Here is a 13,511-nt window from a genome sequence, read left to right on the forward strand (position 1 = left end):
GAGCCTTGTAAAACTTGGATCTTGTAACATTTCTCTCTTGCTCAAATCCACCAACAGCTCCCATCATCCACAAGATAAAATTTAAAGGCCTCAGGAAATAAAAAATATATATAACAAAAAATGTAAAAAAAAAAATGTAGCATCCCACAGAAATACAGGAAAGTAGAGTTAACTAATTCACTCCAAAAGAGCAATAAAGAGATGGAAAATGGAAGACAAAAAATAAAAAAACTAAACATTCTAGGAGTTTCACCATCTGTCCAATAGGAGAATCAGAACAAAATAATAGAAAAAAAAATCCAAGAAAATTTCTCAAAGCCAAAGGGTGTAATCTCCAGATTACAAGGCCAATATATAGCACTACCCAAAATAGTAGCCCCTAGTCACATGGCTGGTCAAATATAAGTATAAATTAATTAAAATTAAATGAAATCAGAAACGCAGTTCCTCAGTGTTCAATAGCCTCACGTGGCTGGTGGCTACCATATTGGACAATAGAGACAGAGAACATCTGCATCAATGCAGAAAGGTCAATTGAACAGCTCTGTCCTTGAATAATGGATGGAATCATGGCACCAAGTCACATAATAAAATGTCAGAACAACAGGGACAAAAAGAAGATTCCCAAAAGCTTGCGGAAAGGGTAAGGGGAGCAGAAAATAGGTCTCATACAAAGGCTTAAAATTTAGAAAGGCACCCTAACCGGTTTGGCTCAGTAGATAGAGCGTCGGCCTGCGGACTGAAGGGTCCCAGGTTCCATTCTGGTCAAGGGCATGTACCTTGGTTGCAGGCACATCCCCAGTAGAGGGTGTGCAGGAGGCAGCTGATCGATGTTTCTCTCTCATCGATGTTTCTAACTCTCTATCCCTCTCCCTTCCTCTCTGTAAAAAATCAATAAAATACATATTTTAAAAAAATTTAGAAAGGCATTAAACTTCTCAACAGCAAAACTAGAAATAAGACTCTGTCTCTAAACTCAGAGAGAAAAATCTGGCCAGCCTAGAATCTATGCCCAAACTATCAACGTAGCATGAGGATACATCTATTAGATGTAGTCAGACATGCAAGTTTTTAAAAAATTTTTTACTCCTACATATCATTTCTCTGAAAGTTACAAGATAATTCCCTCTACTAAATGGATGGAAAAAAGCAAGAAAGATAGGCAGGGGGTCTGGGAACAGCTCATTCATCCCAGCTGAGAGGCCATGAAATGTCTGGGGCAAGGCTGTGTAGAAGCTACCAGGAGCAAGCAGTCTAGACCAAAAGCAAAGAGAGAGCCCCTGAAGGGTCTGACCGTGTGGAGAGGAGAGGAGAGTCATGCTTCTGGTGGATAATAGGGACAGAGAAAAATCACCAAATTACTAAAAGATACTATTCATTTCAGGGAAAATGAAAAGTTGTCAAGAACACAAATGGAAGCAGAGAAATGTTCATGGCTCAACTGTTAATAGTAAGTACTTAAGTCATATTGATGATGCAAACACTGAGTAGAAATCAGATGCCTTTTCCTGTTTTGAAAAGACAGGAAGTGTGAATGAGGCAAGGAGGATATTAGGAGCCTAAATTCTCATCTTCCAGAGTAATCAAGAAGTAGGAGTCTAAGAATGTCACTTAATTACATGGCAGTAAACATCAGAAGAAACAAATAAACAGTGAAGTTCAAAGTGAACTCTGGAGGGAAAAACTGAGGGGGGATCAGGTAGGGCAAAGTGCCACTAGTTTCGTTATACATCTTATAGAACTGTTTTACATTTTAAAGCATGTATGTCTCTAAATCTGATTTTTAAAAAGAAAAATGTAAAAGCCTCAAATAAATGTCAGCTTCCTCTGGAGCAAAATGCTCCTTCTCTTCACTCCCAAAGCACCAGGCTAACCTCCCACCACATTGAATCAGTCTGTTCTGCCCGCTAACCTGGGAATGTCTCATCCCTGACACAGAGTTGGGGGCAGAAAATGGTTGTGGATCTAGTCCTAGCTGGTTTGGCTCAGTGGATAGAGCATCAGCCTGTGGACTGAAGGGTCCCAGGTTCGATTCCGGTCAAGGGCATGTACCTTGGTTGCGGGCACATCCCCAGTAGGGGGTGCACAGGAAGCAGCTGATTGATGTTTCTCTCTATTCCTCTCTGTAAAAAATCAATAAAATATTTTTTTACAAAAAATTAGGTTTCATGAATTTGGAATCTCACCTCTCCTATAAAAAAAAGAAAGAAAGAAAATGTTTGTGGATCTAAACAGAAGCCTGGACAAGAGCCTCCCTGCTGACCTTGACTAGCCATGTGTTTGAGTTCCAAATGAACCTCCTAACAGCAGGTGTTAGAAAATCCCCAAATGTTTGGCAGTATAACCTATGAGAATGGAAAAGTGGGCCTCAAATCCTCACCTCACCCTAGACCTTGCAGGCAACTGCTCCCTTCCCTGGTTCTACAGAGGGTCCTCAAGGGTCCGCTGCTGCATTTGTGGCTCTGTCAGGCCTGGGAGTCTTCCCTACTGACCTGGGCCTTTCTCACTGGCACCCAGGACCCAGCCTCACCCTCCACCCAGCCTTGATGAGAGTGCATGCTCACTGCGGTGGGGAGGTCCCTTTAGTCTTCCTGTGACTGCCACAGGCAGGTCTATAGGCTGTCTCCTCAGGTCCCATTACAGGTGGAATTGTGTCTCCTTCCCTCGCCCCCAAAATCCTTATGTTGAAGTCCCAACTCCTAGTACCTCAGAATATGACTGCAGCTGGAGAAAGAGCCTTTAAAGCAGGAATTAAGGTTAAGTGAGGTCATATGGGTGGGAACTAACACAACAGGACTGGCATCCTTAAAAGAAGAGGCAATTAGTACACAGACAGATACAGAGGGGAGACCATGTGAAGAAACTGGGAGAAGACAGCCATCTGCAAGCCAATCAGAGATCTCAGAAGGAATCAACTTTCCAACAGCTTGATCTTGACTTCAGTCCTCTGAACTAACTTGAATAGGCTGCATGCATGCCCCCCACACCACACAGAGACAAAGATATGTAGTTAGTTTCTTTCAAGGTAGTTAGTTTCTTTTGCGTTGCAAAGAGCAGATATATGCTTAGGTGACCTTTGATGAACTTAGGCAATAAAAGTTTATTTCAAGTACACATGGAAATATGAAGAGGCAGAGATGATCAATGACATTGGAAAAGATGTCTCTGGTTCAAGTAATATATAAATGATGAATTAAGCAGCAACAATGACATTTAATTATTTCCCAAAATAAGGATTCTTGTAGGTAGACAGTGCCAGGATTGGTGCAATGATGTCATCAAAAATAAATCTCTTTTACTCTTTCAACTCTGGTATCCTCAGAGTATCTACCCTGTGGCTGCAAGATGACTACTACAGCTCTGAGTATCACATCGTCATAAGAAAATAGGAAAACACAGGAAGGGGAGGTGGGGGTACAAGGAGTTCTCTCCCCACACACTTCTCATCATGGGTTTCACAGAAGCACTTCAAAGATTTTTCTTTATGTCCATTGGCTGGAACTGGGTCACATGTCTACCCCTGGACAAATCACTGGCAAAGGGGATGATGGTAACACTTGGCTTTGACCCCTATTGATCTTGTCACTCAAATGAAATTTCTGTTGTTTTAAGCTACCCAGCTTGTGCTAAGTTGCTATGGCAGCCCTAGGACACTAACATATGTGACATTCGAACATGCTGTGACAAAAAAAGGGGGTGGCGCTCAAGTAAGAAGCACTTCTAGTGGGCACCTTCTGAAATTCCTCCTAGGACCTAGAGTCTTCCATAAGAGAGCCACAGCACTTAAGTGAGAGGCATGCTTGTCATCTTGGAAAGTACCAGCTCATTACAAAAGAGCTCCAAATAATGGGAGGAACTGCAGGTGAGGTAAGCAACATGATTCACAGGTCATATTAGCAAAACAGGAAGAGAAGAAAGAAGGTAGGGAAAGCCCTGGGGAGTCATGAGGGGAGTGGGACACACAAGAAGTCATGCACTCAATAAGCATTTCTCAGACACCTGCTCTTGCCTAACACAGCCTTGAGCACTTTCAAGTGGAATAATCATAAAAAAAGTCTTTCCCTGTAAGAACTCAAAATCTAGTTAAAAAGATACGAATTGATTAATTTGATTAATTGTCATTTAAAACTAGAAATGATATTATAAATCAGTACGTTTCTATCCAGATTCCTTCATTCATAAAAAAATATATTTATTAAGTGCCTATTATTTACCATTCTCTGCTGTTGGCATTTGAGGTACATGATCAACAAAGTTTCTACTCTTAAAGAAGTGAGGGAGGGTAGCTCAGAATGGTTGGTTGGCAAAAATCTCTTTGTGCTGAGTCTTGAATGACAAGAAAGTGCTCTGAGAGTGTGCAGTAAAGGGTTAACTCAACATGCCTGAATTGTCCAAACCCTGCACATTCCATAGAAAGAATTGATCCTGACCAACTCTAGGAAAATAACCTTTAAGTCTTCGGAATATGTTATTAATAAGAGTTTCTTTGAATACCTGGTGTCAATGGGACAAACCAGATAGTTTATGCCAACAGTGTGAACTATGGTGGGGTCTTGGGCCATGCTGTATCAGTCTGATCTTTGGGGGCTAAAGACTGAATAAATAAGGTCAGTCACATGGGCACTCAATAAAAAACCTGGACAGCAAGGCTCAAGTGAGCCTCCCTGATTGGCAAAATTTCACACATACTGTTACACATCATTGATGAGAGATTAGGGCTGTCTGTACAACTCCCATTGGGAGGGGAACACTGGAAGTTTGGGTCCTAGGTGCCTTTTACCTTTGCTGATTTTAATCTGTTGTCTTTTTGCTGTGATAAATCAAAAGCTTTACTGAATTCAGTGAGTCCTAGCAAATCACTAAACCTGAGTGTGGTCTTCAGTACATCTAACACAGAGAGAAACTGAAGGGAAAACATCCCATGCAAAGAGAATAGCTTTTGCAAAACCCTGAGGTGATAATGCAAATGAGATTTAGACCAAGAATAACCAAGGGGTCTGCCCAGCCACACAATGATGTGGAGGAAGAACTAAATCTAGAACTTAGGTCTCTTGACCAACAACCAGAGGTTTTCCCCTGAAACTGCTTAAAATTGTAGAAATGGGGCAGGCTTAGGAGTCATACAGACATAATTTCTGATCTATCACACAAGGATATTTTTTTATTGATTTTAGAAAGAGGAAGGGAAAGAAAAGGGGGGAGAGAGAGGAGAGAGAGAGAAACATCAATGTGAGAGAGAAACATCCATTGGTTGCCTCCCATAAGGGCCCCAAGCAGGGATCAAACCTGCAACCTGGGTATGTGCCCTGACTATGAATCAAATCCACAACCTTTCGGTGTATGGGACAACACTCCAACCGAGTCACACTGGCCAGGGCTGTTTTTTATTTCTCCACCAAGCACCACGCCTGGCAAGAGCAAGAGAGGTTAGGAAGACATGCTGATCCAACTGGATGACAGTGAGGGTCTCTTATGTTCAGTGCTTGCCTCCTGGCCTGCCAACTGCTGATGCTGCCCTCACCTCCCATTCCAGAGCCTTCTTTGAGCCACTTCCAAGAGCCCACAGCTCTCTCTATGGAATCCAGCACCGCTCTGGAGGTCAAAGTCCTTGCATGTAGATAACACAGAATTGCTAGCTTAAAACGGAGGGTATGGCTAGAAGATGAAAGACGGAGCAGTAATAAATAGGGCAGCAGGTGAGTCAGCACTCTAAGATATGCCAAAGGGTCAAGTGTGACCTTCTGGATCAGCTCTTTTCAAACAGAGGTGGAAAACCAATGTCAGAATATTACAATGCCAAAGGACAAGGCCTCCCATCAGTTTCATCCAGAAGAGCTTTATAAATTGAGGCTAAGCATTCCTTCTAAGAATGTAGTCAAGGGCCGCAGAGAGTCTCTGAGTGACACAGTGACCTATGAACCTCCTATGCATTGAAGGCAGGGATTGGAGAGAAGGAAATGGCAGTTCAGATCAGACGTAAGATTATAGAGGAAATAAAGGCACAATTGGAATTGTATTATATTGGGAGGAAGTCATCTTGGGAGTTCAGACCCATGATCCCACTCCAATCTGCCATTCACTTATTTGACCATGGGCAAGACCCTTCCACTCTTAACTTCCTGTCTGTAATATAGGGATGTTCCCAATGCCCAGGTACTAGGTTTCTCTGAGCTAAGTTCAGAATTTCCAAAGTAGCAGACCTAGAAAATAGAAATAGAAGGCAGGGTGGTGGCTAAGATCAGTAGTCGATGGGACATGTTGGAACTCAAATCAACTCACCAATGACAACACTATTTGATATTTTCCTACAGTACTGCCTCACTGGTATAATCCTTGTTGAATATTTAAAACAACGACCTCAACTTGGCATGTTAATAGAATAAAAAGTGGAGTCACAAACCAAAATTATAATAAATATAGAATTTTATATTTGTTTATATATTTACATTTACTGGAGAACTTTATTTTTGTATGGTTTTGAGTTACAGTGTAGAGGGGTGGGGAAGGAGAATCCATTTCTATTACAGTAGTAAGGGAATGTTACACAGTCCCTGCCTTCTTCCTGAGAGGTATTTGAAAATTTCTGGCTTCTGTTATTGCTAAGGTAACTTCATAAGCATTGGGTTTTATTGATTAAAGTCCTCAGATAATTTAATGGGTATGAACTTATTATGTTTCACTCAACTATCACAGGTCTTTTACTTTGGTGAATATAATTTTGGGGAATGCAAATAACAACCTTTTAAGTCCACCCTCATTGTATATATTCTGAGAGAATTGAAACTGACAAAGAAATCTTGACTTTTAGTGGCAATCTATATATATATAAAAGCCTAAGCAACCATTACAACCAAACGACCAGAATGACTGGAATGACCTGTTGACCAGTTGCTATGACATGCACTGACCATGAGGGGGCAGACGCTCAATGCAGGAGCTGCCCCCCTGGTGGTCAGTGCGCTCCCACAGCCAACCTCCCGCAGCCGGCCAACAGCCCGCGGTCCCTCCCCCCCACGGGCCAGCCCCCATCGGCCCCTGGTGCTAAACCATTCGTAGAGGACCTGCTTCTGGGTTGGGGTTTCTTACGTAGCAGAGCAGCTCCCTTGCTGCGAACTATTGAAAGTTAGCCCTCAACACAAGTGTTTGTCTCGCTCCCGTCCTCTCCCTTCCCTGGGGGCCGCCTGTCCACTGAGGCCGTGGCGCTGCAGCGAGGGAAGGAGAAGGGGGAGAGGCAGGGAACCGCACAGTGGCAGGGCACTGATGGCAGCGGCATCTGGCATCCGTTCCTTCTGCACCCGGCCCAGCAACAGGCACCTTTGGGCCCCAGGCTGGGACAGGGAACTGGTTGTGGGTGTGGCCACTTTCCCAGGGGCCGGCTCTTGGCCCCCTCCTAGGAACCGGGGCCAACCTCCTGTAGCCCCTGTTCCCCTTTCTCCCCCCCCCCTGCACAAATTCATGCCCCAGGCCCCTAGTCACATAATAGTGTGTTCCTTGAGTGAACTAAGTTTATACTCTCAACCTACCTGAACAAACCTGATTATAACAGGAACGTGCGTCCTAAGATTCATGTGCAAAGTTCAGTTCATCGTTTAATGTTTAACAAGGAAAATGCCAGTGAGGTTGTGCTGTAGGAAAATATCAGCTAGTGTTGTCATTGGTGAATTGATTTGAGTTGCAACATGTTCCATCTGGCTACTGATCTTAGCCACCACCCTGCCTTCTAATCTCTTTCTTTAGGTATATTATAGGATTTAAAAGACAAAAGCATAGAACTCAGCTTGAGGAGGTTACTCATTCAACAGTCACTCCTCCCATTATATTTTTCCCTTATTGCAAAGCTGCTATATGTATACAATGACTGAAAGAACTCAATTTAATGCAACACATGGGTTCGCTTACAACATTTACTTCTAAAGGAACTTACCTCCATCTATCTTCTCAAGGACTCAGGTTCACACTGAAATTCAGCTATGTTCAAAGAATCTAAGTTTAAGTGAAGTACAATATAAAAGAAGTAAAAAAACATTGCTCTAGGGACAGAACTATATTAAACATATTAATGAATACATGAACAAAAAGCAGTGACTCAGGGCTGTTATTTTTCTCCACAGCAGAAATATAGTAATCAATTCAGGCAGTTACATCTCCAGATCCTCAGGTTTTAATAAAGCATCTCATCATCATGATAAGCATGATCAAAAATCCCTGAGAGTTGTACACCTGAAACTAATAAAATAATGTATGTCCACTGTAATAGAAAATATCTGAGAGGAGAAGGGTTCAAGATGATTATCATAGAAAGACCCTGAGCTTACCTCCTCCCAAGGACACAACAGATTTACAGCTACACAGAAAAAAAAATTTGCTCTAACCGGTTTGGCTCAGTGGATAGAGCATCGGCCTGTGGACTCAAGGGTCCCGGGTTCGATTCCAGTCAAGGGCATGTACCTTGGTTGCGGGCATATCCCCAGTGGGGAGTGTGCAGGAGGCAGCTGATCAATGTTTCTCTCTCATCAATGTTTCTAACTCTCTATACGTCTCCCTTCCTCTCTGTAAAAAAAATCAATAAAATATATTTTTTTTAAAAAGAAAAAAAAATTTATATGAACAGAAGAATAGTGCCTTCACAATAAAAGAAAAAATGAGATGCATTGAAAATTACAGGAGGGGCAGAGATACAGCCTTGCCTGGGACACCACCCCAGATGCAGTGACCCACAGGTGGGAGAGATTCCTCCCTTCTAAAAAAGGAACTCTCCTTTGAGGAATGAAGGGCTCCACATCAGATACCCCAATTCTTGGGGCTGACACTGAAAAAATGAGTCCCCAAAATGTCTGGTTTTGAAAAAAACACACACAAAAAAAACGGGGATTAAGACCAGGAGAAAAAGAACTGTAGGGAACGGAGAAACTGCTCTTAAAGAGCTTGCACACAAACCCACACACCCTGAGATCCAGCACAAAAACATGAGTGTGACAAGCTCTTAGGCCATAGGAGAGGGAACCCTATTTATTAACTTTAAAGAGGCAGCTGGAGAGGCAGTAACCTACAAGGACTTTATCCAGAAACACAAATGCTAGTAGACACCATTTTTGTGATTTTATTTTAACCTGCTGATGAAAGAAATGATAGGCACCATTTCAATGGGAAAAATATCCTCTGGTGAGTATTAACCTAAATAAATACATACATACATACATACTGATAGGAGGGGTGGAGATGCAAAACTGGCTGTCCCACACCCACATATGGCAGTTGAGAATCAGGAGGGATATCTCAGCTGTGGAGGTCCCTGCTGAGGAACTAGGGGTTCTAGCCCCATATTGAGCTCCTCAGCCCAGAGTACCAGTGCTAGGAAGAGGAGTCCCCACAATATCTGGTTGTAAAAATCAGCAGGGATCCCATCTGAATGAAAGGAGGGCTGCTGAGAACCCCGAGTTCCTCTTATAAGGCCCATACACAGACTCACTCACTCCTGTGAACAGACTTCAACACTTACTCTAAGAAGCTTCAGCAAAAGAACAGAGCTTTGAAATCACCAGGGCCATACAGGGAGAAATTGAATTATGAGGTTTCGGGGAGAGGGCTAGAGGTGCAGAAGCCATTGTTCCTGTGTTGACCGCACGCGCGCGCACGCACGCGCACACACACACACACACACACACACACACACACACACACAGCCTACAGGTTCAGGCTAATGCAAAATCAGAATCTGCATTAATCTGGTGAACACCCACTCGCCCACCCTGGTGACTCCCTGAGACTCTGCCCCACTGGAGCACAGCCCAAGCCTCTTTCAATGGCTGTGCCTCATAGGCAGTCAGCCTTGGCCCACACTGCAGACATTCGTAAAAAATTTGGACTATAAGGATAGTACAAGGTACTTATTGGTGCAAGTGCAGCAGCTGATTTCCATTGCCTGTTTTGCAGAGGCCAATTATCATGCTGTAATTGAGATTAAACAAATCCTCCTCTATACTGTGAGATGGAGTGAGTAGCTTTAAAATATAGGTAGGATGCGGTCCCCTTCCTTTTCCGGGTGCGATTATTACTATAAACTAATCCGTAGGGGCTTCAATCCACAAAAGAAAAAACTGTTCTTAAGTTTGCTGCTGGTGGGTGCCATTCATAAGACTTTTTACATAATGGCTTAGTGGAGGGGGGGGGGGTCTTAGTAATGTTAAATTCTCTGCCTCTCCCAGGAGCAAGCAGTGATAGCAATTGAATTTAGGTTTTCTGCTTCCCCTTCCTTTGGTGTTGATGCTAGACAGAAAAACCTCTCTTTAATTCTACACACAAAGGAGCAGTAGTTTGATTCTGCATCATATAAAAAGGGAAGCTGGGTGGGGACACCCGTGTAATTATACTTTGCCCATACACTTACTATACTAGGCGGGGGGTCAGCCCACGTAAGGGATTTTATCCAGGGAGGACTTCCCCATTAGCCCTTGGTGAGATTACCACACAGCTGGTGACTGCCAGCATGGCAAGACAGACATTTTCAGGCGTTCTTGGGGTTTTGGTCTCTTCGCAAATTCGTTCAGCTTTCTGGACCATCTTCTTTATCACTCCCCAAGTCATCTCTGGGCTGTTCATTGTCCACCGTGTTCTTCTCCCACTCCTTATCTTCAGTGTGTTGCCTGGGGCTGCTGCTGTCTGAGTTTGGGGTAGCCGATTGTCTGCAGCTGCAAGTTGTGGCTACAGGTGCAAGGTCCTCATTAATCTGGCCAGTTCCTCTCTTGGATCCATGTTGCAGTTTAATATTTCTTGTGGGAATCCACACAGGTTTGGAGAAATTTTCTGGAAATATACAAGCATATTCTCGACCAAATGTTAGCAATGGGTTGGGTCCATTCCATAAACCAGACTCGGGATCTTTCCATTTAACTAGACCACTTTCCTTTGTTTTATTCTGACACCAGTGTAACTCCATGGGTGGCTTGCCATCAGCATCACAAGTGAAAAAATTTAAAGTAATTAAGGCTTGGTGCAGCCTACCCACAGGTGATTTCTCCATCATAATCCCCCCTTTTAGTTTTGCAAGTTGCGATTTTAGCCGCTGATGTTGGCATTCAATAATGGCCTGACCCTGGGAGTTATATGGTATTCCTGTAATGTGCTGAATTTTCCACTTTTTACAAAATTGCTGGAAATGACAGCTTGTGTAAGCAGGCCCATTATCAGTTTTAATAATTGTTGGAATTCCCATGACGGCAAAAGCAGCTATGCAATGATTAATAACCTGTTTTGCCGTTTCCCCTGTAGATGCAGTAGTCCATAGGACTTTTGAAAAAGGTGTCTACAGAGACATGCAATGCCCCATGGCGTCCAAAGGGAGTATAATGTGTTACATCCATTTGCCAGATATGGTCCCTTAGCAAACCTCTAGGGTTAATTCTTGTGTTAGGCCCTTGAGGTAGATGTAACATGCAAGTGGGACATTCTCTGATAATCTGTTTTGCCTGCTGTCAAGTGATTGAGAATTGTCCGGATCCGGCCCGTTTGAAATGAATAAAACTAAAAAAAAAAAAAAAAAAAAGACCGTACCCTTTTATGTAATGATGTTTACTTTGAATTTATATTAGTTCACACAAACACTCCATCCATGCTTTTGTTCCGGCCCTCCGGTCCAGTTTAAGAACCCATTGTGGCCCTTGAGTCAAAAAGTTTGCCCACCCCTGGTCTAGACTGTTATGCCCAGATTTCAAGATCCCCAATAGACCACTCCAGGGAGCCAGCCGTGTCTGATGCAAAAGCAAAGAGTCTTTTATTATTATTATTACAGACCCAGGTCTGGCTCCCAGCCTCTACTGACGCAACGAGACTAGAGAGAGAGCCCCGTGGGAAAAAGGGGTTTTAATAGGGGGGTGGAGTGAGGGGAGGAGAGATGACTGTGGGCCCTGCCGATTGGCCAGGCACAAGTCGGGTCTTGTCACACAGGATGTGGTCACATCTATGGCGCGCACATTCATTGACTGTCATTGGTTAGTTTAAAGAAGTCCTGGGTGTGGCTAGCAGAGTAGCAGAGGCTTGGGCTTCCGGGAAGAAGCCTTTGCCGAGCACATGGCCAAGGTAAGATGGAGGGCGTAGCCCTCGCCCCTTCATAGACCAGTGGTTCTCAACCTTGGCTGCACATTAGAATCACCTGGGAATCTTTTAAAAATCCTGATTTCTGGGCCTCATCCTCCGGAAATTCTGTTTCTCTGTTATGGGGTGGGGCCACAACATTAGTAACAAAGAAACAGAATTTCCTGAGGAAGAGGCCCAGAAATAAGGATTTTAAAAAGATTCCCAGGTGATTCTAATGTGCAGCCAAGGTTGAGAACCACTGGTCTAGACAACATTTTGGCAGGCTGATGTAAAAGCTGATGAGACTCTGAGGCCTGTTTTAATAAAGCAACCAATTGATCAGCATGTGCATTTCCTTTAGTTAATGGGCCGGGTAATAAACTGTGAGCCCTGATGTGAGTGATATAAAAAGGATATTGTCTGTGTTGTACAATCTGTTGAACGTGTTTAAATAGGAAAAATGAACTTTGGTCACTGAGCCATTTTAAATGAGCAGTTTCAATTCTATTTACTAAACCTGCAGTGTAAGAAGAGTCAAAGATATATTAAGAGGCTCTTAAAAATCCTGTAATGTAGCCTTAATAGCTTCTAATTCAATTCTTTGTACAGAAGTATGACTAGTTTGGATGACTCGGTCTAAATTCATTGTATGATAAGCAGCTTTGCCGTTAGACAATCCATCAGTAAAAACAATTAATGCTCCAGGAATAGGTTCCTGCCTAGTATTTTTTGGTATAATAATAGGGGTATAATATAGAAATTGTAATAATTTGTCTTTTAATAGGTGACAACTAAGTTCCCCTGAATATCCACTCAGTCCAATTTGCCCATTTAAATCAGTCTGAAATAACATTTCTAATTGCTTCCCAGTGAGGGGAAGATAAATGCATTTGGGTTTTTCTCCTCTGTCAGCAGCGCTAAGTTGAAATATCAACTGAGCTATAAGTTCTATATATGTAACTACAGTTTTAGAGGATTGATGTCCTAGGTCAGTGGTCAGCAAACTCATTAGTCAACAGAGCTAAATATCAACAGTACAATGATTGAAATTTCTTTTGAGAGCCAAATTTTTTAAACTTAAACTATACAGGTAGGTACATTGTTTTTAAGTTAATTAGGGTACGCCTGCGCCACGTCTCCTGTTGCCAGACCGACCGACACCCCCCACTTCTTCTAACGCCACTTCTTCAAAATAGACTCGCCCAGGCCAAAAACCGACTTCTGCACATGGGCCACGAAGTTTCAATCGCACTGTACGTGTGCACCCGCACATGGTTTTTGGTGGAAGAGCCACACTCAAGGGGCCAAAGAGCCTCATGTGGCTCGTGAACCGCGGTTTGCCAACCACTGTCCTAGGTGGACCCATTCAATAATAGCAAGAGAGCCCTGACCAGTTTGGCTCAGCGGATAGAGCGTCGGCCTGCGGACTCAAGGGTCCC

At 43.2% G+C, this 13,511-nt stretch overlaps 1 protein-coding gene across 2 annotated transcripts in view; it reads right to left on the reverse strand.

Moving 5' to 3' along the window:
- Positions 1–7,921: 7,921 nt before the first annotated feature.
- Positions 7,922–13,511, reverse strand: part of ZSCAN25 (zinc finger and SCAN domain containing 25) — a 44,794-nt gene continuing 39,204 nt past the window's right edge. The window contains exon 7 of one of the 2 annotated variants that reach the window (XM_059691748.1): positions 7,922–7,983. In XM_059691748.1, coding sequence (XP_059547731.1) covers positions 7,931–7,983 — 53 coding nt within the window. In that variant the 3' untranslated portion in view covers positions 7,922–7,930. Of the gene's footprint in view, positions 7,984–10,320; positions 10,804–13,511 lie in introns of those variants that run through there. The other variant, XM_059691746.1, reaches the window with a different exon arrangement.

Source organism: Myotis daubentonii, chromosome 4 (genome assembly GCF_963259705.1).
Source record: "Myotis daubentonii chromosome 4, mMyoDau2.1, whole genome shotgun sequence".
NCBI classification, from domain to species: Eukaryota; Metazoa; Chordata; class Mammalia; order Chiroptera; family Vespertilionidae; genus Myotis; species Myotis daubentonii.